We start from the raw sequence: 26,411 nt of genomic DNA on the forward strand, positions 1-26,411 counted from the left end.
AAATCCTTTTTTTCTGTAACGAAGAATCTCGCTAACTGCTGAACCGACATGATCTTTGTGAGGTTGTAGGCTATTTTCTCTGTCCTTCTATATCCCTTCAAGCGTCATTCAAGCGATACACATCTCTTATGTAGATCTGCTGTGCTAGCATTCTACCCCCTTTTTTAAGAGTATTGCTTCCACCCCTTCTCCTCCCCCCTTTTGTACATCAATTCTAGTGGAGGAGAACCTACGCTACCTTACACACACACACACACACACTATTCTGGGCTGGTGTCCTGTCATTGGTTGGGAGATTTTGTGGACTCCTGTGATTGGCTGCCCCGGACTGGTTGGAGCTCCCTCATTGGTTACAATCTGGATTCGCCCTCTTGTCATTGGTCAGGTTAATCCCTCGTCCGTATACCTCTATATATTCTCTTAGTCTATTTTTGTACTCTGTGCGATGAGCAACTCAACTCGTGGTGGTAAAGGCTCCAAGCTTAAGGCGGTTATAGCCGCAAGCGACGCCGATACCGACGCATGTGATGGCGTGAACCTTAGTCCTGATGCATGGATTAAGATGAAATCGATAATCGACGGCTCCGTAGCCCTGAAGATTAAGGAATACACGGACCAATCGGCGCAGAGCTTCAACGGTGTGAACCTCAAGTTAGAGGCAATAGGTAAGAGAATTGAGGCTATACAAGGGAAATACCAGACCGACATTAATGACATTAGGGCTCGACTTGATGACCCGAACATCACTACTGACGAAGCGACTGGCTTAAAAATTAAAGGCCTTGAAAAACAGATAGACCTTCTTTTAAAGCTACGGACAGAGGATAGGGAATGTGATAGGTATTTAACTTATCACCATCTTGTTTCAGCGGTTCGGCGCGAACAGAGACAGCGGAGTTGGGCACTGAGGGTGTATGGATATCAACCCACCTGGCGTGAACACACTCCAGATGTCACAGAGGTATTTCAAGACATCGTAGAACCGGTTCTACAGGCCAGGATTGACTCAGGTGATTCTGTTAAATTCAACACGAATTTTTATTCTTGCATTGAATACGCCCATCAATTGGCGCCTGGCAAGAAGGGAGCAGTTCCCCCCATGATTTTCCGTTTTCACTCCAGAAGAGTGCTTTTTTTGTTTATGTTAAACAAACGTGAGCACGTGGCTAATCTACAAAAAAAATCGGCCGACCGTAATCTTTGGGCAAATTCAGCCCAAACATGTAAGTTTGACCCTAAGGTCAAATTGAGAATCAGTCATGACCTGGCTGATATGAACAGGCAGGTGATGAGCTTCCTGCACACTGCCAAAATCGCCCACAAATGTAAGACAACCAGCGCAGGGGTATCCTTCATGCCCGTGGGATATAATGGCAAATGGGTAAAGATAAACAACCCATTTAGCCCTACCTTGTCAGGGCTCCTAGAACCCCTACCTGACATCAATGACCTGCTTACAACAAAGTCGATTGTTCTTGAGGCCTATCAGGCCAATGTCCCCAACATAAAGTTATTTGAAGGCCTTAATGTTAATCTTAAAGAACTGATTCAGGTAGCTGACCAGCATGCCAAGAAGCAGCCCGCCATATTGGACGGCGGTGTGGATCCAGGGATCAGTGTCTGTCAGGGCTTACAGGAGGTTGGGGGTGTCCCGTCTTTTGGCGGCGCGGCAACTGGAGCCAACGCTTTTCCAGCATTACCCTCACCTTCTGCCCCTGCCGAGATTGCCAGCGACAGCCCAGTAGCAGCAACAGCAGCATCAGCTGCAAGAGCGGCGACAGTGGCGGCCGGCACGAGAGCAGCAGCAGCAGCGGCGGCGACAAACACAGCCAACCCATCTACAGCCCCTCCAAAATGAAGGACAGTATAGTTTTTTATCATATTTATATGAAGCTTGTCCTTTAATCAGATATTATTGCACCTAAGTGCTAAGTCTATTTTTCTAAGTTTCCATCAGTCATCAGTAGCAGTAGTTTTTATCCTCATTTCCAACTTTTGATAATAATTACTAACACTTCTACTAACCTTAATGTCATATTCGGAATTTTTAGAATTTTTAGAATACTGTGTGTGTCTAATAAGATTTAAAATTGCACATATAATTATCATTTGTTCCAATTGTGTGTAAAAATCTATATATATTCATGGCTAATAATAGTACTTGTCATATTTATTATGCAATTTAATAACCAAAGCCAAATCTATCTTATAATCATAGTATTTTAGTAGGTACCTGTTACTCTTAATTAATGGGTATGTCGCTAACATTATTTTATCATGTACTTATTCAATTGTGTTTCAGTAGGGGACCAGTACACGGGACGCTCAGACTCTCAATGTTGGAGGGAGGATCTTATCGGTTGTGGGACGGCGCTGGATGTATTCTTAAACAAATACGGTGTATCAGGTAGATAGTACAATTAATAAGCTGAACGAAAACCCCAATTATGATATAACTTCCCACATTTATGGTGATTTATTTTCAGAATTCTCTGAAGAACTTAATATAGATTGTTTTTATGCTAACGAGCAGCAAGTCATTCATAAAATTAAGTCGTTGGATAGGCCTACCTTCTCTATTTTTAATTTAAATGCTAGATCACTAAATAACTGTTTTTTGGAAATTTGTACCTCTTTAAATAACTATAAGCAACATGGTGTGGAACCGTGTGTTATCAATATACAAGAAAGTTGGCTTACCAATAATAGCAATCTTAACCTCCTGCAGATTCAAGGTTACGACCTTTACTCTAAACCCCGCCCAATAGGAAAGGGGGGGGGGGGTGGCTTGTTACATACAATCTAAATTTAAAGTTGAGGAATTGTTCCCTAACATTTTTGTACAATCTATTTTTGAATGTTTTGTGTTAAAGATAAGTTACAGCAACTTCAAGGGGATAGTAGTAAATTTGTATAGGACACCTGGTGAGGAAAATGTTCAATTGTTTTTTGATAAATTGCTTGATTTATTCGACCGTTTGGATAATTTTGCTTGCCCCATATTTGTAACTGGTGATATAAATTTAAACTTATACCAATCTGTTCTGTCAGGGAGCTCTGCTTCTCAGCTTATTGACAATTTAGTTATTTATGGGTATGTCAACGTCATTTTGCGTTCCACGCGCATACATAATTATAGTCATAGTCTCTTGGATCTTATTTGCTGTAAAAACTTTGTACAAAATTTGGCATTGTCCATGGTGGTACCCACGGACTACTCCGGTCATTTTCTTAACATTGCAGTTTTTTTTGAAAACACTTTCAAAAAACAAAAAAAGGACAAAAATTTCACAAAGCGTTTATTGTCTGATGAGAATTATGACAATTTTTGCAATGCTTTAAATGATACGGATTGGTCTGTGGTTACAAACATGGACAATGTTGATTTAGCTTATGAAATTTTTCTGAAAACTTATATATCGTTATACGATGTGCATTGTCCTAAGGTATTAGTCAGAAACAATAAATGTAAGGTTCCTCAAGAACCTTACATTAATTCTCACATTTTAAATTGTAAACAATTCAAAAACACCCTTTATAGGATAAAAACAAATGATCCCTCTGAATTTAATACCCGACGGTACAATGCATATCGTAACGAATATTTCCGTAGTATCCGACGGGCTAAGAAAATCTATTATCAAAATCAAATTAATGCCGCTGGGAAGGATGGCAAGAAAATCTGGGGCGTGCTAAGGGAGGTGTTAGGGGTTAAAAAACATACCAAGGAGATGGACTACTTAGAAATTAATGATCAGCGTATAACTGATAAGCACGAAATTGCAAATCAGTTTAACCATTTTTTTAGCAACCTTGGTACTAACTTGACCCCTGACATTCCTGTAACAAACCGGAATTTTCGTGACTACCTTCCTCCACGCATTGAGGATAATATTTTCATAGCCCCCTTAAGTCTTCAAAAAACTTTTGAATTAATAACAAGCATTAAGCCGAAGGACAGCCGTGATTACTTTGATATAAGCATGAAGTTACTTTGTCGTACAGCGGGGCCGATTACGGCCCCGCTGCGACACATATATAACTTAAGTATTAGCACAGGGACCTTCCCTGATCTTATGAAGATCAGTAAGGTGGTCCTTGTGTACAAGAATGGTCCGATATCTATTGTTGACGCCTATAGAGGCGTCAGCATGATATCAAGCTTCTCCAAGCCATTGGAGAGGCACATCTATTCTTGTGTCTATGATTTTCTTGATGAGCGCAGCTTTTTCAGCTCACGGCAGTTCGGCTTTCGTAGAAAATACAATACTAGTCACAATATCCTTAACTTAATGAACCTTGTTGCGAAGGCTTTTCTTGATAAACAAGTATGCGGGATCCTGCTCTTGGATATCAAGAAAGCCTTCGATTTAGTAGACAGGGATATTTTATTGGCCAAGTTGGAACACTACGGAATAAGAGGAATCATTCTTAGCTGGTTTCGCAGCTATTTCTCAGGTCGTAAGCAGAAAGTTTTCTTTGGAGGGGTATACTCCTCCAGCTTAGAGGACATCCTCATTGGTATCCTCCAAGGCAGCTGCCTCGGGGTGTTGATGTTCCTCGTGTTCATCAACGACCTCGAGGCCAGCTGCCGAGATGCCATTTATAACTTGTTTTGCGATGACACATTATTATTTCTACAAAGTGAAAACTTCACAAACTTGATCCATGAGATTAATAGAGTTTTGCCCCTGGCAAACGATTGGTATTCAGCCAATAGACTAATTATAAATTCTTTGAAAACAAAAATTATTTTATTTAAAACACCAAGACAGATTATTCCAGAAAATGAAATTAATTTATTGAAAGATTTTCCTGTTTTTATTAATACAAATAATGTAGGTGAAAGTGATCAGAGCAAAATTATCAAATTGGAGAGAATAGATGAGGACAATGATAATGAGAAGGATAGGTGGGCAAAGCATTTGGGGGTTAGGTTGGATTGTAAATTGAAATTTAATCATCACTGGGGAGAATTGCATAGAAGGTTGCAGCGGGCTATCTTTTCCCTTAGGGTCATGAAACACATTCTGGACATGCAGCACTTAAAACTGCTGTATTTCAGCTATGTGCACTCATTGATTGAGTACAGCATTATTTCTTTTACCGGTGTGACGGACGGACAGGCAAGTGTCATAAAGAAACTACAGAAAAAGTGTGTTAGAATTATCACAAATAGCTCAAGCACTGCTAGCAGTGCTCCTTTATTTAAGCAACTCCGGATTTTGCCATTTCAGGAGCTTCGTGATTATAATATCATGCTTTTTATGCACAAATACTTAAACGGGCAACAGCCTGACATTTTTGATGACACTTGGCAGTACAGGCGCCAGTTTCACCGGTACAACACACGTAATCGTGACGATTTTAATGTAGATAGCACAACAAAAAATTACATCTTTAAACTTCCTTTAATTCAATTCCCATTAGTATTCAATTCTTTGCCAGAAGAACTTAAATCAATTCAAGATTTTAAATTATTCAAAAAACGAACATTCAACTACTTGTTGAACAGAATTGAATAAGTTTTGTTGTGATATCTATGAGAATTTTATTGTTGTATTCAATCCTTGATTTCATGATCCTTCGGGGGGGGATGCCATGCTGGGATATTATATGCTTACTTATACATCTTTGTCTACTTGTTTTTTCTTCTTTGCTTATGGATTAATCAATTGATTTATTTATTGTTTTTTTTAGGATTGCTGGTAAGAAAATTGAGAAACGAATATTGCGACAGTACGGAATGGAGAAGTGGTTTTCGGTCGGATAGATCTTGTCCCGTTTGATCCACTGTGCATGGTCTTTTTTGGAAGTTAATTATTAAACCTAAAAATTTTTGCCTTTTACGCATTAATATTCTTTAACACTTTTTTCACATAATCTCTAATATTTTTTACATAGATTAACATAATTAACAAATTATTTATTTTATTTTATGCTTCCAGGAAAGATCGCAGGATTTTACGGGTTGAGGTCACGGCCGCATAATTCACCTCCTACTCTAGCCTCTTGTTGCCCTTAGATGTTCTTACTAGCATTTTTAAAAAAATTTTTTAAACATTCTTAAGCATTTTTTATATCAAATTTTAAACAAATCTTTCTTTCCGGCATATAAAAACTCCTCAAAACTTCTTAAAACTTCTTAGTGTTTTTGTAAAGATTTTCGTGAAGATTTAAGTTTTTAGGTACCTATCTACCTTCTTAAAATTCTTATTCTTTATTATTAAGTTCTTCGGAAATCTTAATTTCTTGAACTTCTAGGTACTTATCTTATCCTTATCCTTACACTTATCCTAAACCTCAATTTTAATATCCTAGGTACTTATTTTATCTTTACATTAATCCTAACTAACTTTAATCTTAATATCCTATCATGATTTAGTCTCCGGAAAACTTAATTCTTAACCTCGCAATTCTTAATTCTTAATTCTTAACCTCGCAAATCTTAAGCAAATCTTAATCAAATTTTAATCCTACCTTAATCCTAATCCTATCTTATTCTTGTTGTTTTTTTTTGGGAATTTTCGTTCAGTGAAATGATTGTGCCTTCTACCAATAACGTTATTTTTTGGTCCTTGGACCTTTTAATTGTATTAACCTTATTTTTTGAGGATGCATCTAGAGGCGTGTCACGGCGGTGGGAGACAACCAATGGCGGAGGGGGCCTGAGAAAGCTGGGGGTATAGGGAACCTATGGAAACACAATAGCGGATTTTATTATATTTTGATTGAAATAACAGCGCCCAATCATTTCAAATTAGCCTAGCGCATCGGCCAGCAATAGTGCACTACCGTCATTCAGTGCGCGCTCCAGCCTCAAGGGCTACGTACTGCACCTGAGCGCATGGCAGGGCATTTATCCGCTTATTAATCATTATTATCAATTATTATTCATTATGTAATTATGATTTATTTCTTTAAATCAATAGTGTAGTCAATTTAATATAATGATTAGATGGAAAATAAATAATAATCCATCACTTATAAATGCAATCATTGTGATAATGTATCTAAATAAACCAAATCGTAATAACTATTTAATATTATCTGTTTTACATTGTCTATATATTATATATATATTATTTATTGTCCTGATGGAGGATAATTGTCCAAGATCAGGGGTTTGTCGGATCTTACGGTAAATAAATTTGAATTGAATTGAATTGAATTGAATTGAACCTGTATTCAAAATGATAGAAAAATAGTCTAAAACCATCTCGGTAACTGTGTGAAGTAGTTATGAAAAACGTAAGCATCAGACAAAAAACTTACTACTTTATTTAATAGAATATACTTAGTATGTAATAACAGGATGTATGTCTCTCTGTCAGTTTATTTGTACCAAAGGTTCTCGCTAACCGCTAAACTGATATGGTTCTCCTTTACAGGGTAGCTTCTCATAGGTCCTGGGAGAGGGCACAACCACCCTCCCAAGAGAAATTACTCTTAGAAAAAAATCACCACCCTTCCCCTATTTTTTCTTTCTTTTTAAAATTAAAATCAGAAATGGGGGTGGTCTACTCCCCCCTCCCTCACTAAAAAAATTATTAGCGAAGCTACTCTATAATCACTTTGTCAGTCCGTTATGCTATCGGAGAAAAGTGAATTTCTCGGCTCCTGTTTTTTGATTGAATAAGTTCACATTCTACATATTTTAATTGAGATTTGACTTTTGGTTGGGGTGCTAGATCTATTCCTAGATTTTCTTTTTTTCATGGTTTTCTCGACTTCTATTTAAGATAGACAGCTGAAATTTTCAGGGAATAAATAAATTAACATTCTACATATTTTCAAAAAGTTTCTTTAAGGTTTGTCTTTTTGTTGCAGTGCTAGATCGATTCCTAGATGTATAGGTTTTTGTGATTTTCTCTACTCATATTCCTGATAGACGGTTGTAATTTTCAGGGATTGTATTAGTTTTCATTCTTAATACTTCCACTAAATTTCATTGAGATTGGCTTATTGGTTAGGGGGCTGAATTTATTCCTAGATTTTCACGTTATTATATATTTTTAAAAGGTTTTGTGATTTATTTAAATAAGTTAAATGCTTATTTTTTACGACACTACTCTATAGTTTATAAATTAAAATCAGAAATGGGGGTGGTCTACTCCCCCCTCCCTCACTAAAAAAAATATTAGCGAAGCTACTCTATAATCACTTTGTCAGTCCGTTATGCTATCGGAGAAAAGTGAATTTCTCGGCTCCTGTTTTTTGATTGAATAAGTTCACATTCTACATATTTTAATTGAGATTTGACTTTTGGTTGGGGTGCTAGATCTATTCCTAGATTTTCTTTTTTTCATGGTTTTCTCGACTTCTATTTAAGATAGACAGCTGAAATTTTCAGGGAATAAATAAATTAACATTCTACATATTTTCAAAAAGTTTCTTTAAGGTTTGTCTTTTTGTTGCAGTGCTAGATCGATTCCTAGATGTATAGGTTTTTGTGATTTTCTCTACTCATATTCCTGATAGACGGTTGTAATTTTCAGGGATTGTATTAGTTTTCATTCTTAATACTTCCACTAAATTTCATTGAGATTTGCTTATTGGTTAGGGGGCTGAATTTATTCCTAGATTTTCACGTTATTATATATTTTTAAAAGGTTTTGTGATTTATTTAAATAAGTTAAATGCTTATTTTTTACGACACTACTCTATAGTTTATATAGTTCCCAGATTTCCATCCATAACTTTTGAGCTTCACTACTTATGGATGTTGTCATGCTTGTTTCTTACTTTTTATTTTTAAATAAAAAAATGGATTTTTGAATTCAACTCCCCCCCCCCTAATCAAGTTCCTCTAGAGGCCTCTAAGGGCGTAGTCGCTGGTCCTTATAATAGGATATACTTTGTACATAATAACAGGATGTCTGTTTGTTTGAACCAAAGAATCTCGATAACCACGGAACTGATATGGTTCTCCTTAACAGGATAGCCTCTCATAGGTTTTTGGAAGTTTTATAACTATTTTCGGGAAGAGTATCACCATCCACCCTCCTAAGAGAAATTGACTTTAGAAAAAAAACTACCTCCTCCCCCCAAAAATGAATTTTAATTGCTCACTGATTTTAAGTTAATTTTCTTCGCTACTTATGTATGTTGTAATCCATGTTTTTTTTTATTTAATTCAACTCTCCCCTCCTCAAGTGCCCCTAGAGGCATTTAGGAGCGTAGACGCTAGTTCTTTTAAATAGAGTATTAGAATATCTTGTGTCTGTCAGTTCGCTATGGTTCTCCTTTACAGGTAGCTGCTAGTAGACTTAAATGTATTGATAATAGGTAACTAGGAAATTATTTAACTTTTTATTAGGAATGTACGTTTTTTACTTTTTTTTATGTACGTAACGTATTTTTTTTGTGTACGTTATGTACGTTTTTTATTTTCAAAATTGGCTGGCCAGTCTGCAGATCTAAAAAGATGCATTAATAAATACGCAGCGAAAATGGATTTTAGTTATATTAGACATTATACAAATGGCTAAAATAGTAATTTTAAAATTTAAAATTCTTATGTTGTATACTCTGTGTTGAAATCTCATCGTCTTCGTTCAATCAATCAATGTCTAAAAAATTGTCGAAAAAACGCGGCATTTATTAAAAACCCATCTCTGACTTCCGTTCTAATCAAAAGAGGAGGGGGGGGGGGGCATTTTTGTTATCCCGTCTCATTATTTGAAATATACCAGTAGACTAACACTTACCAGAATGGTTTTAAGTCCATTTTTAAGATGTTATTTTTTTACCTTTCTTACAAAAAATTATGTGATATAATAATCCGATTGATTTGATTTTTGGAGTTCTGATTCATATTTAAAATGGTACAATATTATAACTTAATAGCGAAGCATCTTTATAATCAAGTCCTAAAAATGTAAGTATGTCCTTAAACAGTATTTTTTAGGTATTTAAGAAGTTTTGCATTAAATTTACGTCAAAACTTTTATTTTTATATTTTACATATTCAGTTTGACACTCTACAAGAGTTCATGTTCGTCTGTCTTACCGTTTAAGAGCTTCGCTTAAATGAGCGCTGTCATCCTTGTTGAATCTTTAACAAGCAAGACAATACGCATCAAAGCATTGCCTCACTTAGAATTTCATCTGCTAGACTGGGACCAACATTAATAAAAAAATTGTTAAAACCTTCACAAATATCTTGAAAGTTTTCATAAGATCTGTTATTATCAGTAAAAAGATTTGGGGTAGAATGCATTTTTTTATTCTTGTTAATAAGTTGATTAATTGTAGACCAAGTTTTTTCATGTTAGACGAAAATTCATTGAATTTAGAAAAATAGTACTCTTTTTTGGGTTTCCTAACTGCAGATTTATAAATATTATTTGCAATGACAAATTTTCTATTGCTATCAACGGTTTTATCCTTAAATTTTTGTCTTAATAATATTCCTGGTTTAGTAAAGCTGCTGACGTCCAGGGATTTTGGGGGACAACTCTTTTGTTGGGTTTTAAAGTTTTTAAAGGGAAAATTTTTCAAAGTTTTCATTGATTACAGAAGAAAAGTTTTCAAACGCACTCTCTAGATTACTTGAAATTAATTCAATATCATCATCAAAGCCCTATAATAACAGATAAGTTTAAATTTTACTGTTAAAAATTGCCAATTTGGAAAATTAATTCTTTTTCACATATTTTGGCTTTGTATCAGATTTAACACCAACATGTTTAGTTTTATAAGTAAATTATAAATTTAATAGATGTATTTTTGTCAATATGTAGGTGTATAATTGACAGCAAAACTGTGAATATGCCAGTGCAATAACTGTATTTTTGTCATACCCCCTAAAAACGCAGGTGTGAATTTGACAGTAAAACTGTGTTTATGACAGCAAATCACTGTGTTTATGACAGTAATATCACTGTATTTTTGCTAGTGGTAAATCTGCCATGTACCCTAGAAATCACCATTTTCAAAAGAACTTCCTGTTAAAGTTTTAGATTTGTATTACATTGTCAAAGGAATCATCATGTAAGTTTTAAAAACATTGGGCTATTCTAACATACAATGTACTTTAAAATATACGAATATGGTTATCCTACAGTGGATTTTCACATAAGCATTTGGAAGATTTTTTTTTGGGAGGGGGAAGGATGGAACCTTCGCCCTCATATGAAAAATTACCCTCTAGAATTCCTCATTCCTTCCCTCTAATGAATCTAAATTCCTCTAGAATCGAAACTGCTAATAGAACGAAAAAAGTATCAAAAGGATAATAATTATCATAGAATAAATTATAGATCTGCAATGGCAGGGCTGTTTTTTTAAATAAGCTGTAACGTATCACTTCTCAAGTTTGCAAAGAGTAATTTGTTGAAATTACCTACCCAGCCCTACCTGGCTTCAACAAACAAAATTAGGAAAGTCTTCAGGGAATAAACCTTTGCAATGCTCTCAACCAAGACATTTCAGGGGGAAAAAGATTGGTAAAATGTCTGTTTTGCAGTTAAATTATGTTATGTCTAAAGCTTATAAACTCTTAAATTACTGGTCCGAAGTGGTTGGTTTTATGATATTTTTCTTAACTCCGCCCTCCCTAAAGGCTAGGGGCGAAACAACAATTGACAAAAAAGGGCTAACCGTTTTTTAAAAATTTCTTAAAAGTTACAGGATGAATTTCTATACTTTTTAAAACTGGTACCAAGATTTGTATTTCTTTTCGAAAATATGGAGACTCCTTACCAGGGGCGATTCTTCATATTTTCAAATTGGCTTTTGATAGGTTATTTTAGATTAGGTTATACTGGGTTAGGTGATTGCCACGCAATGTTAGGCCCTCCGCAGGGGCTAGAAATAGGAGAAAATCTACTGTGAAAATTCGAAGAAACGCCCCTTAAGAGGCGTTGCCACGAAAGGGACTTGCCAGAAAATTGTCTTTAATTTGATACGATGCATGTTATTTCAGTATGGCAAAGGACCAGTTTTGTTCTACAGGAAATAAATCAGATACCAATCCATTTTTTTCCAGCACCATTTTTCTCTTTCTACCGCATTTAATTTCAATTCATTTTTTTTACAACAAGGAAAATAATTGATGAAGTAGTGCAGCAATGAATTTGTTAATAAGTTCATTAATGATCTAACTAGTCTTTGAAAACCTTCAAAATAAAGGGAGAAATAGTTTGTGCTTGTATCGCGTAAAATCCGTGTGTTAGCTTCAGTCGAAAGCGATTATGTTAAGCAGCTTATACCAATAACGAAATTAATTCGGAAAAAATTCACGAAACCTGTACGTGTTTTTTGTCGTTGGGGGCAATACATGGTAAAATTGACGACCTCTCCATTTGCCCCCCAAATATTATTTTAGATTTATTTTGCTTGTTGGTTATACCTTATTCCTAATTATTAAGTCTAATTGTTATTAAATATGCGATAATTATACAATGCATTTTGTCAATATTAATAACAGTTAGACTTAATAATCGCTTTTGACTGAAGCTAACTCACGGATTTTACGCAATACAAGCTCAAACTACTTCTTTTATTTTAAAGGTTTTCAAAACTATTCATTTTAAAGATTTTTACAAGATCATGATTACAAGGACGATTTGGCAATATGTTAAAACTTTAATAATGTGTTTTATGCGTTTTTTTAAATTAAATATTAATTAAAACATTTATTTCAATTAAACTTATAATTTAATCCATATTAAATTACAATTAACAAATTGCTAATTTTTACTAGTTATTTATCACATCATATTACAGACAGCTTTCCGCGGATATTAAAATGGAAAATTATAAGATTAAAATCAGTTTTGCCTGAATATTAGTAGAAAATTATTTATAACATGATGTTATACATGATTTTGTAGTGTGGTTGAGAACCAGTTCTAATCCAGCGGATATTGATCGGTTTCTTAGCCATACTGGAAAATAAATCCCATAAAAAATTCATCGTTTTCGTGTTTGTTATCAATTTTGTCTGGATTTTCTAATTCTAAAATTAAATCAAGATTAATGAAATATGATACAAATTCTATTTTTAAATATAGATTACGTTTGTGTTTCTTTAATACTTAAATTTTTCCTTTAATTAAAGGAAAAATTAAGAATGTATTCGCATTTATGGATGTCGTAGTGCTTTTACTCACGCTTATTTCTTGACCACTAAAACCTATTACCCCCCCCCCCCCCTACTTTTTAAAAATAATTTTAACCCTAACAATAGAAGCCATAATCCTGCGAGTACTATTCTAGCGGGTTTCTTGTCATCATTACTTAACCTAACCTGAAATTAGGGGCAAAACTAAGTTTTTTTTTCTCCAAAATTTTCATTGTGAGCAAGATGCAATTATTGTTTTAAAAAATACCTTTCGGCCCTTTTCATTGCTGCGATGATAAGATCTTCATTCGCCTGAAATTTTTTTAAATTTATATACCTTAAAATGTTTGTCTATAATACAAAGTAGAATGATGTCTATCCGTCCCTTAAGATCTCGGTAACCGATTGAATTCTACTCTTCAGGGAATATACCTACTGGTCCTATGGTGCTTTTAGGCAATTTTCTTTTAGGTGGGACACCCCCAATTCCAAGAAAACCCCTAAAAAAGAGATGGATAATAACTCATTTTTATAACTTGCATGGCTGACTTTTGTAAATAAAGATCCAGTATGCTCAACACTTTAATACGCCCCCCCCCCTCCCTTCACTTTAAACTTCTTATTTTAAAACAAAGGCTTTTAGTGACACACTTATACATAAGAAATAATGAAAAATATCCAAAATCTAAATCTATTAAATATAATAAGAAAGACTTGATATTTACCGGTTCAATAACTTCCAAAGAGTTTATTTGTTGTTTCTCCTTGGGCTAAAACAAAACATAAAATTTCTATAATATTTCGTAGTATAACAACGTTTTAAGTTATTTTATTCATCTTTAAGTTAAAGTTTCGCAATCTTGAGACCGATACTTCTATATAATATACACTAATGCTAATTGGACGCCTTGACCTTAAACAGGTGCAAATCTATACAATTCAAAAATTAGAGATGTAAGTCATAGGCTGTGCAATCAAAGGGTTGGTTGACCATTATAGTTAAATTTTGTAATGGAAGCTTTTTATAGTGCCTATAAAAAATGACGTCATACTTGCCTACCATTAGTCAATTAAGATGTATACTGTCTTAATATTGGTAATTGAGTCTGTGTATTGGCCTATCATTGGTCATTTGTATTGAATGACGTATATTCTTTTACAGGCACTATAAAGAGCTTCATTGTAATGGGTTTTTTTCTTACCTCTTTGCTCAAGACTTGTTTATACACTTTTTTAAGAGCTTCAAAATGATTATCATCATTGAATATTGTTGTTCCAAAATAATGACCGCCTTTCACTACATCAGTGTACATTCACTTTCGCATAGTATTTCATAGTTGGAAATAACACAATAGCGCTTCAGTAATGTTTTATTGTCAGGTTAGCCAAGAGAAACCATCAACTGACCAATTAAGGCCTCGATAAAGTCAAAGTAATAATAAATAAATAGTATATTTACAAGTCGTGAAATCCAGGGATCTAAAGGCACAAGACAATAGCTGAAAAATTGATGTACTTTCCCAATGATGATACAAAAAATTACCCAGTGGATGAAACATTTGAAAACTAAACTTAAGATTCAAGCAACCAAAATTCAATAAAAGTCCCCAAAGTTGTTAAGCCAACGAAGAAAACATTATTATAAAACTTTGGGGACTAGTTTTATTACCAGACCAGTGTCTCCGTCCTTCCTGCATGAAAACTTTACCAAGATCCACAATGCCAATAAGAGACTTTTTCTATTGGATATATAAACTGATATATTATAAAGATCTTAAAACAAGCTTTTTATAATAAGTTAAGTTTTTGTCTTGTTTCTATCCTTATGATAAAGTAACAAGATGTATGTTTGTCTGTCTGTTTGTTTGTTTGTTTGTCTGTACCGAAGCATCTCGCTAACCGCTGAAATGATCGGGCTCTCCCTAACAGGGTAGCTTCTCATAGGTCCCGGGAAGGTTTATAATTGTTTTAGGGGAGGGTACCATCACCCTCCCAATAGAAATCGCCCCTAGAAACCCCCCCCCCCCCCCCAAAAAAAAAATAAGAAATTGGGTTATCAAATTCGACTCTTCCCTCCTCAAGTGCTCCTAGAGGCCTCTAGAGGCGTAGCCGCTAGTAGCAAATAAATTAGCTTTTAGTTTTCTGTCGAACAATGAAAATAAAACAAAAGTGACGTGGTATTTTGTGCTGTTGTAATAATTTGCTGTTATAATGTGTGGAAATGAATGCACACTCCTATATCATATAGTTCCATTGTTTTTAATACAGCCAGCTCATTGGCCAGGGTGTTGACATTTTCGTTGAAATCATAGCGAGAGTTTTGCTTGTTTGGTCCACATTTCTGTAATAAACAAGAATGATAATTTCCATAGTACCATAAGTACCAAAGCTTATCCTTATAATAAAGTAAAAGAATCTATGTGCATCTTTCTCTACTGTAGGATCTCGCTAGCAAGCTGAACTGATATGGTTCTCCTTTACAGTGTTGCTTGTCATAGGTCCTGAGAAGGTTTATGGCTATATTGGAGAAGGTTACCATCACCCTCCCAAAGAAAATCATCATAAAACCGCCTAGCATTTATTATTTGGTAAACAACTGATCTTAACATAGATTGATGAGAAAACTGTTTATGTTGCCCTAGAGGTCTTTAGGGGCCTTTCCGCTAGTAAATATAAAAGTAAGATGAACAGCTATTTAGACATAAGCATAATATACAGACTGACGAAGATAATGACTTTTGGAATAGATGCTCAGATGTAAGATGAATTTATATTTCAAACATTTCCTATATAATTTTTAAAAGCGAAGTTTTTTATAATAGGGTAAGTCCGTCCGGATAGCTTTTTTCGTTAATTTAGGCATGTTAGAATTTTCTTATCAATTTCAAACTGCATGCTGGTTCTTGTAGTAGTTAGGTACGATTTAGAAAACGTAGCAACTCTATAATCGTACGTCCATATTAAACATATTTATTTTTTTACTTTTTTAACAACAAATTTTTATATGATCTAATTATTCAATTGATCTGATTTTTAGTATACTGATTCCTGGAACAATAAAGTACAAAATGATAAGCGAAGCAACTCTATAATCAAGTCCTAAAAATGTAAGTATGTCCATAAACATTATCCTGTATCAAGCAGTTTTTCAACAAATTTACTTACAATTTTGCTTCGACTCTTATACATTTAAATTCTGATTATTCAGATCTTACACTCTACAAGTGTTAATGTCCATTTGTCCTGCCGTTTCAGACCTTCGTCTTTATGGATGTTTTCATCCTTGTTTTCATTCCAGAAAAGTACCAATATACCGACATACCCGGGAAGTTATAGAGAAGAAATGCAAAATCTTTTATCTCCAAAAAAAAAAACAGACTTCTATCTTAAATTGCACATTTCTTGTATAGAAATTTAAACAATATTTATGTTGACAAACTTACGTACTAAAAGGGGCCATGACTTAACGATATTCTAAATTCTAATAACATTAAAACTTAACAGTCGGGCCCCCTTCAGGACCTTAATAGGTCGGAGGAAGGGGTGTGGGGGGGGGGGGGGGTCGGATTCCCCAACTCCTATAAAAGCCCAGTTTGATAAAGAATTTCCGCGTTTAAGTTAGCCAATCTTAAATTTTGCTACCTTCATCCTTTTATTTAGCAACCTTCGTTTTTAGGTCCTTTTTAGGGCTAAGCCTACATACTTAAGTTGATGGAATAACTACATAAAAGTTAAATTTCCATTAAGAGAGACACTGTAATGGTAAAACTTACATTTTTAGGGCATGGTAGAAGTTTGGAGCGCTCGATCACTGCCTTTGCATAAGCTGAAAAAATAACAGTTAGATTTCAAGTGTAGTTGAATATCAACGTGGATAATCAACTTTATTTGATCAGAAATTGTGGATATTAAATTACAATTAAGCCTTGTTAAGTGTGACGTTTTACTGATTTTTTTTTTGTCTACTAAAACCTCTTGTCAGTCATGCATCTTTAGCAACAAGTAAAGTAGGAAGGTAAAGTATTTTGAGTCGTTTTTGGTTTAAGGCTACACCTTTAGCGATTCTCCAGAAATGTGATGTGATACCTTTAGGGGGCGAAAAAGGTTAGGAAAGGCGTTCCACATAAGTGTTAACACCCCCCTACCACACGCCAATGGCTCGAACCCTAATTAGAAAAATTATTAATCCTACCTTTTATTTGCACCATATTGACACCAGAATCTAAACAATAATACAGTCTGTAAGTTTTTTATATGTTCGATTATAACATTACAAGTATTTGGCCATAACTCTTTCAAAAATGCTTTCAAAACAGACCTTTTTTGACCCAAGATACTGAAACTTTTTATTTTTAAGCCCAAGGAATCAGTTTTGAAAATTTTCTTTCTTAAAAAATGAGAGAAAAGTTTTAAAAGAAGATTTTGCTGTTGATCTTATGGTTTCCGTACATATAAAAACTTAAACATAAATTTGCATATTTTTTAGTATATCCGTTTGTTTTCCATGAAATAGGAAGATTTTTCAAAACTGATTACTTGGGCTTCTAAATAAACTGTTTTAGTATCTTAGGCCAAAAAGGTTTGTTTTGAAAGCATTTTTGACAGAGTTATGGCCAAATACTTGTAATGTTATGATCGAACATATAAAAAACGTACAGACAGTATATACAGTGTGTTTTTTTATGAGAACTTTTTTGAAAGCAATTTTACCCCACTTATAGTTATAAGAATTTAATGATTAATGGCTTATTTTCTTCGTTTTTTAAGGCAATTAATAGAACAACAAAAAAATATTTCAGTTTTTATTTAAAAAGTACAGTAAAATCTAAAATTCAAAACTTAGGTGTCAACATCTAAAAATGGTCTCAGCGCTTTTTTCTTATGCTCAAATATTCAACCTTTTGCAAGAATGGCTGCAAAACACTTCAAACTTGAGATATAGAGCTAAAAATGTATACAGATACTATTAGGGACATGTACTAGAACATATCAAAGTTTAAAGGTCATCTCAACTAGGGAGGGAGTACTGTCCCCCCAAAGTCGACTACAGAAATTCTAATTTTTTTCTTAGAAGATTTAGGCATAAGAAAAATGCGCTAAAACCATTTTCAGATGTTGACACCTAAGTTTTGAATTTTAGATTTTACTGTACTTTTTAAATAAAAACTGAAATATTTTTTTGTTGTTCTATTAATTGCCTTAAAAAACGAAGAAAATAAGCCATTAATCATTACATTCTGATAACTATAGGTGGGGCAAAATTAATTTCAAAAAAGTTCTCATAAAAAAAACCACACTGTATATATATTTGATTATTGCCTGGCTCAAAAGTGATCATTGAGTGCTTTCTCTCAAAGTACATATTGAGCAGTGAAACATCCAAACCCATATTTTTTAAATAGATGGATAATAACTTATGTACAAACCAGTGAAAAACTAAATTAACTTATTTTCAATTTAGTTAAAAATAAGGTTTTATTTGCCCGACAAGAAATTTTAAGGGAAATTGCAGTTAACTCTTAGGATTTCAAAAGTATTGCTGAATTTCATAATTCTATGGCACAAAATATAAAGATTAGACTTATTATAGATTATATCATAATTATATAATAGCTTCGCTACAATAAATACTTACTTTCAGGCCTTTCCCTACTGGGAGGATAGTTAGCAAAGCCACTGCAAAAGCTTAAGCAAACTAATAACCAAATTACATATATGTATTTCATTTTTGTTCTCTGAAACAAAAACACCGATTAAAGCAATTAATTTTCATTGATAAATTATTTGAATAAATAAACAACGATTACAACATCCATAAGTACATAGCTAAGCTTAGAAAAATCAATGACAAAAAAAAAGACAAAGCAACTATTCAGTGGTCACAAAAAAGGAGGAAGAAAGAAAAAGAAACAGAAGAATGATACAGAATTACAAAATCTTTGTTAAAAATATTTATAATTCTTTTGTTGCCTGACCGACAGACTGACATAATAGATGCTCTCTGGGAATGCAAATCTTTACAAATAAATCATTAATCAATCTTTAAGATATGCATCTGAAAAAATCACATTTCCCAGTAGTTGGACTGACATACAAAGTAAATTATAGAGCAGATATGTTACTAATAAACAATGATATATAAAGTCTTATCAAATAAATAGAGTTTGTTATTAGTAATTTAGCTCTCTCTTTTCCATATCAGCAATCAGAACCTTCATTTTCCATTTATAACCTTCGTTTTTCTAAAAGAAAAAATAAATTTTAGGAGCAAAGCTATTCTTTACGAGTCTTTCTTTCTTTCTGTCAGTCATTCTACAAAAAGCTGTATGCATACATAATTTATTAAAATAGGGCATCGTGATTTTTACATTTTTATTTTCTAATGACCACTGAGCATCTGCTCTCTAACTCCATTGTCCATACATGATTATTTTGTGATGAGCTACTTATGGATGTTATTGTTTTAGTTTGTGCCTATTAAGTAAATAGGTGAATGGTTCATTTTGTTTATAGAAGACCTTTATGAGGGGGGTGGTGGTAACCTCAACAAAAAATTTATAAACCTTTCCAGGACCTATGAGAATCTACCCTGTAAAGGAGAACCCTTTTGGTTCCTTGGTTAGCAAGATCCTTTTGTACAGACAAATTTTGTTCTAGCACCGATTTCTCATGGGAGGGTGATGGTACCCTCCCCCAAAATAGTTATAAACCTTTCTAGTACCTATGAGAATCTACCCTGTAAAGGAGAACCTTTTTGATTCAGTGGTTAGCATGATCCTCCATTACAGACAGACAGACAGATATATTGTTTCTTTATTATATACTAGTGGCTTCGCCCCTAGCCTCTAGGGGCTTTGCCCAAAGAGGTGTTATTTAGATTTGATAAGAAAAAGTAAAAAAAAACTCCCCTTTTTTATTTCCATTTTAAAAAGAAGAAAAAAAATTTTTGGTTGGGTATTTTTTCATTTTTTGGGGGGGTTGGGGGTGTCCAACCCCCAAGAATATAGCTTGAACCCATCCCAGGACCAGGAAGTATATTCCCTGAAGAGTGGAGCCCAATCGGTTCAGTGGTTACTGAGATTATAAACTTCAGACAGACGGACAGACAGACATCGTACTACTTTGTATAAAATATGTAGATAAAATGAAAATGTCATACAAACCTTATATTTTTAGCTCTAACCAGGCCGGCATAAACTAATTCAGCATTTGCCTAAAATAGCATTAACATGAATTTTAACCTAATTTTCATATGAAAAACAGAGATGACAAGATCCAAAAAAGTTAAGCTCTAAAATAAGACTGTATTACTAACAAACATCAACGTTTATAGAGAGGCAGAATATTAATTTACAATTCTAAACAAACTTGTTTATAGATTAGTTGAAAATTGCTTTAATTTCAAATTCTGTTTTAGAAAAAGCTATCAATTACGTACAAACGTACAGTATAGACCCTAATAGAAAAGCTTTGCTTATTTTATTGATTTAAATTTTCAATTTTATTAATGTCTGTGACTTGCCTCAGGATATTTTTTTAGAATAGCTGGAATAACCTCTCTTTTTAATCTTTGGTAGTTCTGCTGAGTGTTAGGTAGTCGCGCCACGTTTCCACACTTTCTCAAGTAAACTAGAAACAAAATTCATAATATTAGAACGTCACTTTAATTTCATTTTAATTACTCTCAAAGAACCTATTGAGCATTGAAACCATAGACGTCCAAGGGGGGGGGGGGGGTAATGGGGCGATTACCCCCCCCCCCCCATTTAAAATTTACCCCTACCCTGGGGGTGCCAACGGCACCCCCAACCATTTAGGAGGGGGTATTTACCCCCCCCAAACAATTTTTGGGGGGTAAACAATCTCTAATAAAAAAAATTTTGCGCGCTTCGCGCGCATTTTTAATACTATATATTTAATAAAATTTAAATTACTCCCCCCAAAAATTTTACCCCAGGGGTAAATTTTGGGAGGGGGTATACTAAATTTACCCCTGCCAACAGATTTCAGGGGGGGTAATTACCCCCCCCCCCCCCCCCCCCCAAGCAAATTTTACCCCCGGGGTAAAAATTTTGGGGTGTGGTAAAAAAAATTTGCTATAACGTGAGTTATAGAGCAGATTATCTGTAATAATAACAAAGAAAAGAAAGAGAAAGAATATTCAAAATTATAAAATCACAAAACCTTAAAAAAATATGGGATTTGTCTTTGAAAGTTGTGAAAAATAATAGCGGCTAAAAAGTTGCTTAAAAGCAGTCCGACCGCTGTGGATATTTCACACTCTATTATGCTCCCTATTGATGGGAATTTTGAAAGGAAGTTTCAGCCTTCTATCTTTTATAAGAGCCGAGAAAATCAGAGATACATACATACGGACAGACGGACATTTCAAATTATAGAATAGCTTAGCTACTAATAATTGTTAAATAGATACCTAGGATATGAACAAGTTTATCCCTTGCTGCATTAAATCTGGGAGTCCACATATTACATTCTCCCTAAATAGTGTTGCAATTAATTTGATTAGTTTGAATGAGGGTTTACTTGACCATACAATCCCAGAACTAGGAAATACAACAAAAAATCTTCTCAAAATAGTCCCAGGACAAACGCAGGAGTGAAATATCAGAGTGGAAACTTATCCTAACCTAACTTTTTACTGCTCTTCTTATAGACTACCTCAAAAAGACAACAAAATAGAATAAATTTCTTGAGTTAGATAACCAAATCGGTCCAGTGGTGGTTAGAGAGATGGCACAACCATACACACGGACAGACTCAGTCATCCTGCTACTTCAAAATTACTGTTCTAAAATTACTTACATTTCTGGGACAATTGAGTGTAATGGAGTATTCAACAATGGCTTTTCCATAATCATACAAGTGATCTAGAATTAAGAGTAATGGAGTATTCAACAATGGCTTTTCCATAATCATACAAGTGATCTAGAATTGAGTGTAATGGAGTATTTAACAATGGCTTTTCCATAATCATACAAGTGATCTAGAATGGAGAGTAATGGAGTATTCAACAATGGCTTTTCCATAATCATACAAGTGATCTAGAATGGAGAGTAATGGAGTATTCAACAATGGCTTTTCCATAATCATACAAGTGATCTAGAATTGAGTGTAATGGAGTATTCAACAATGGCTTTTCCATAATCATACAAGTGATCTACAATTAATTGACAGATTTTTAAAAATTTTCTCTCAATAGTTAGGACCTAGTATATAAGGCATGAGATATTGAACGGTATATTAAACCAGGTGTATCCAAATTAAGATAAACAAAATTACCCCATCTGTAGATTATAATTATTGGTTGAAACTTTTGTCACTGCTATTTTAAAAAAAAAATTCAATTTTAAATTAAAGTCCCCAAAGTTTTGAGTCAAAGAATGAGAGAGAGTGTTGAGAGGTACCAACATAATTTATAGTCCAATCCCTCCCTGTTCTATCACAGCTTAGAGATTTATCTCATAGATAAAAATCATGGTTTGAATGACAATATAGCCGATCTTTTTAACTCACAATGTTTTAAAGTTATTTGTTGATTTTTAAGATGTAATAACTATGTATTTTTCATTCTTGTTAATTATAATAAAAAAATATGTTTAAAAAAAATCAATTTAAATTCTATCAAACCTGAATAACACGAGCTTACTAGTACAATAAAAACTAAATAGATTTTCATTTTATGGATTTTTTTCTGAAATTGAAACAGTTTTGCATTGAAATTTATGATTTTTAGGTGGTTTTTAATTGATTTATTATAAATTTAACTTGGATAATTATATCCAGAGGTAGGAAAGGGGAAGTAAAGAAAAAATTGGGAACACCTAACATTACAGACAAAGATACTTATAGAGCAACTGATTATAAATGTAATAGACTCCGAATAAAATTAAGAAATAATCTAATCCTATTATATAAAGAAGTAAGCTTTTTTATCTGTAACGAAGGACATTACTAACCGCTGAATCGATCTGATTTTCCTTCACTGTGAAGCATCTTTAATGTCCAGGGAAGGTTTATAACTATATTGTGGGAGGGTATCTCCACCCTCCTATGGGAAATCACTACTAGAAAAAAAATCAGCCCTCACCATTTTTTTTTCCTTTTCCTTTCTAAAACTTAAATTGAAATTGATGACTTCCCCTTCCCCACCTTCAAGCTCCTAGAGGCATTGCCGCTTGCAATATATAGAGCAAGAACATAAAGTCAACCATGAGCATTGCAGTCAGACAGAAAAGGGTGGCTTAAAAAGTAATTTTGCTATTTACAAAATTAAGATATATTGCTTATCATACTTTGCACTCATTGTTTTAACTAAAATTCAAATTTCATTGTTTAAAAAGAAAAAAAGATACAAATGTTAAATGACCTAATTTTCAATAGATTTATAATGACTTGCAGATTGTAAATTTTATTTAATTCTTTTCTAGTATATTTACTATAAAAATTATTGCTTTGTAAAAGTCATAAAAAGTCATATATTTTTTTGCTCATTTCTTTGACCTAAATGAGAAAGAAAAACCCCTAGGGTGAGTGAGTTTGGCGTTTTCGTCCCTCCCCCCCCCCCCCACATACGATCTCATTTCTTGTTGATCAATAATAATTAACCACATTTTCATTCCATATTATTTCTCATATCGTTTGCTTTCATAGTCTACTTATCACCATTTTAACTTACCATACTGACTTTATTCCCCTCTATACTTATATTTGACGTACTGACATACCCTAATTATAGATAAGCAATGCTATTAATATTCATGAATCTATCTCGCATAGGAAGTTAACCCAGATAGTAACTGTCACATAGTAAATGTCACTCTCACATTTCTAATAATTTTATTTTATCAGCGCAGCTACTTTGGGGTTTGTCCTTGCGTCCTTTCATCACAATTTGTGTTTATTTTCAAGCGAAGTGCTAAAATGTACCCGGAAATTGGCCTGCAGATTTTCTTTAAGATCTCCTATAAGGGTGGACCACTTCAATCTCTCCCGTTCCCAAAAATACCACCCACCCCTTTCTCAACAGCAAGATAAAAAACAATATCTTTTGCGTCAAAGCTTCCAAAGTAGACTTATAAAATGGCTTTTAAAAATACTTTTATTTGTGTTAAATAGTTAATAATTTGGCTTTAAATTTTGGCGAATCTATTTTATGTGATTTTCTGAAGAAACAAGAAACTGTAAGCTTACCTTACTCTTTTGTATAGGGTGAGGCGGGGCATTACCGGTAATTTTTTCGGTTTTTTGAAAAAAAAATGGGGTAAATATTAATATTTTAAAATGGGACCAAGACCATTAGAAAGCTTACGGAAAGGACTATCAGGTCCTAATAGGACGTTATCCTAGGACTTTTAGAAGTTTGTCATAATTGGACTCAAAGAAATTACCGATAAATGCCCCACGGTGGGGCATTGTGGGTAACGTCTTTTCAACCTAAAAAAAATCGATGAAAAACGGCCAAACGGCCAGTCAAACATAAATAATCATAATTAGTATAGGTTATAGGGATTATTCACAAAAATTTTCATAAAGATCGGACTATTCCTTCTATGTCAAAAATAATTTTTTTTAAAAGACGAGAAATTTCGATTTTTTTTCACAAAAATTTTCTTAAAAAATAAAATTTAATTTTTTTTATATAAAAAAACCTGCTCTATTCACTTTTTGGCCTAATTCTTAAAAAGCCCATATTGAATTTTAGATTTTACCAAAGAAAACCTGAAAATTGATCTTAAAAATCGAATTTTAATTTTTTTTTCGACGTTACCGAAAAATACCCCGCGCGAACTTTGGTCATTTTTGAAAAAAATATTAACTCTACATTTAAGCTCTCAACGGATTTAGAAAGAGTGGGCAATTCTTAGTTCAAAAGGTTTTTACGGATCAGTTCTAGGTCTTACCAATTTTTGTGTAGGTCGATCTTTATACACCTATGTGAAAAAATTTTTGAAAAAAAAAAAATTTCGTCCGACTTTGAGACCCAAAAAGTACCCTTAAAATTCATCTCACAAAAATTTCATTTTATACTTTTTTGTAGGCAATTTAATAAGGAACAAATTTGGTTTTGTGTTTTTTTCTGTCAGTCGATTAGAACATGGAGAAAAATGTCATTTTCTGAAGGTGGGTAAAAAATTACCGGTAATGCCCCTTACCGGTTAATGCCCCGCTTGACCCTACTAGATATATATGTCAATATATTTAATGATGTGCTGAATTTTAATTTCCAAATGTTTACGCAGTTTCCGCAGTGTTTCCTCATCCTATTTCAATATTTGATACTAGCTAAAAAAGCACAACTTCGAAAAAACAATGAAAATTTTGAATGTATCATTCATTTATACGTTCAAAATTGTGAAAGTTTGAAGCTTTTTTAGCTAGTAGTAAATATTGAAATAGGATGAGGAAACACCGCGGAAACTGCGTACACATTTGGAAATTAAAATTCAGCACATCTATTTAATACATTAATTCTTTAGATAATTGCCTATCAATAAGAAGATAAAGAAAGGGATTTTGCCTTCCAAAACAAATCTCACAATTACAGTATATAGATTATAAATAGGCTGTTAATAACTAAGCAAAGAATGTTCGTTAAAATATTACAAACAGCAATTTAGATTTATTTTCTGTTTAAGAAAGCTTTCCTTTCAACCTAAGCTTTGAAATATTATTAGGTAGATAATATTATAGAGAAATTCTCCCATATCTTTTTAATTTTAGTTTTTAACAATAAAATATGTACACTTCAGATTTATTAAATAGTTTTTCTAATGACATATGCTAATAAAAAGATGATCACAAACAAAATGTTTAAAAAATCACACAATCACACATAAAAGCATTATTTAACATTTATTCTAGATCAAATGGCTTTCCAGTGCAGCTCCCCTTGGATTTTGAATAGGTAATTGTCAATAAGTCACAGCGTCTCCTCCTAAAATTGAATGCTGTACAGTCATTTTCATACCTCTTTTGACATTCTTCTTGACAGCTTTCAGCATCAGGAACCCGCATTCTTTTGAATCTTTTCAACACTGTTCTGTCATTGTTGCAGGATATTTTCCCAGGCCGCTTTGACTTTACTGTAGTGGTGGGTGGAGTTGTAGTTGTACGTGGTGAGGTAGGTGCAAGTGTAGTTGGTCCATTTGTAATTAGAGCAGTTGTAGCTGGACCATTTGTAGTGGATACAGGTCCAGTAGTTGTTACTGAATTTACACAGCTGCCAGTTGACTCATCTCCTACCATTGCAAGATTAAATCTTTGCTGAGTGAGCACAGCAGCATTGTTGGATACTTCAGCCACACCGGTGGGTGTTCCTGTC

The 26,411-nt window shown here is 33.7% G+C and overlaps 3 protein-coding genes across 3 annotated transcripts; 1 reads left to right on the forward strand and 2 right to left on the reverse strand.

Moving 5' to 3' along the window:
* Positions 1–106: 106 nt before the first annotated feature.
* Positions 107–2,113, forward strand: LOC145305767 (uncharacterized). Its single transcript, XM_080147560.1, has 2 exons — positions 107–665; positions 870–2,113. The coding sequence occupies exons 1-2, from the start codon at positions 446–448 to the stop codon at positions 1,856–1,858; spliced, it is 1,209 nt and encodes a 402-aa protein (XP_080003686.1). The 5' UTR covers positions 107–445; the 3' UTR covers positions 1,859–2,113.
* Positions 2,114–12,597: 10,484 nt separating this feature from the next.
* Positions 12,598–18,800, reverse strand: LOC145305866 (uncharacterized). The gene is made up of 8 exons (XM_080147700.1): positions 18,705–18,800; positions 17,262–17,291; positions 16,843–16,895; positions 15,305–15,410; positions 14,272–14,366; positions 13,795–13,839; positions 13,338–13,381; positions 12,598–12,964 (listed from the first exon to the last, which is right to left on the reverse strand). Exons 1-8 carry the CDS (start codon positions 18,793–18,795, stop codon positions 12,940–12,942), a joined length of 489 nt encoding a protein of 162 aa, XP_080003826.1. The 5' UTR covers positions 18,796–18,800; the 3' UTR covers positions 12,598–12,939.
* A 1,758-nt stretch (positions 18,801–20,558) lies between these two features.
* Positions 20,559–22,777, reverse strand: LOC145306286 (uncharacterized). Its single transcript, XM_080148369.1, has 4 exons — positions 22,718–22,777; positions 21,893–21,957; positions 21,504–21,567; positions 20,559–20,698 (listed from the first exon to the last, which is right to left on the reverse strand). The coding sequence occupies exons 1-4, from the start codon at positions 22,764–22,766 to the stop codon at positions 20,574–20,576; spliced, it is 303 nt and encodes a 100-aa protein (XP_080004495.1). The 5' UTR covers positions 22,767–22,777; the 3' UTR covers positions 20,559–20,573.
* Positions 22,778–26,411: the final 3,634 nt, after the last annotated feature.

Source organism: Acartia tonsa, chromosome 14 (assembly GCF_053477335.1).
Source record: "Acartia tonsa isolate MP-2025a chromosome 14, ASM5347733v1, whole genome shotgun sequence".
NCBI lineage: Eukaryota > Metazoa > Arthropoda > Copepoda > Calanoida > Acartiidae > Acartia > Acartia tonsa.

Coding starts and splice junctions, on each gene's coding strand:
- LOC145306286 (XM_080148369.1), bottom strand. CDS start 22,766: ATGAAAATCTATTTAGTTTTTATTGTACTAGTAAGCTCGTGTTATTCA. Junction 21,958..22,717: donor AGTAAGCTCGTGTTATTCAG/GTTTGATAGAAT, acceptor TCTTAATTCTAG/ATCACTTGTATGATTATGGA. Junction 20,699..21,503: donor TAAACTTGTTCATATCCTAG/GTATCTATTTAA, acceptor TTTTGTTTCTAG/TTTACTTGAGAAAGTGTGGA.
- LOC145305866 (XM_080147700.1), bottom strand. CDS start 18,795: ATGAAATACATATATGTAATTTGGTTATTAGTTTGCTTAAGCTTTTGC. Junction 14,367..15,304: donor AATGGAACTATATGATATAG/GAGTGTGCATTC, acceptor ACACTGATGTAG/TGAAAGGCGGTCATTATTTT. Junction 13,840..14,271: donor AACAAGTCTTGAGCAAAGAG/GTAAGAAAAAAA, acceptor GTTTTGTTTTAG/CCCAAGGAGAAACAACAAAT.
- LOC145305767 (XM_080147560.1), top strand. CDS start 446: ATGAGCAACTCAACTCGTGGTGGTAAAGGCTCCAAGCTTAAGGCGGTT. Junction 666..869: donor CCTCAAGTTAGAGGCAATAG/GTAAGAGAATTG, acceptor ATCTTGTTTCAG/CGGTTCGGCGCGAACAGAGA.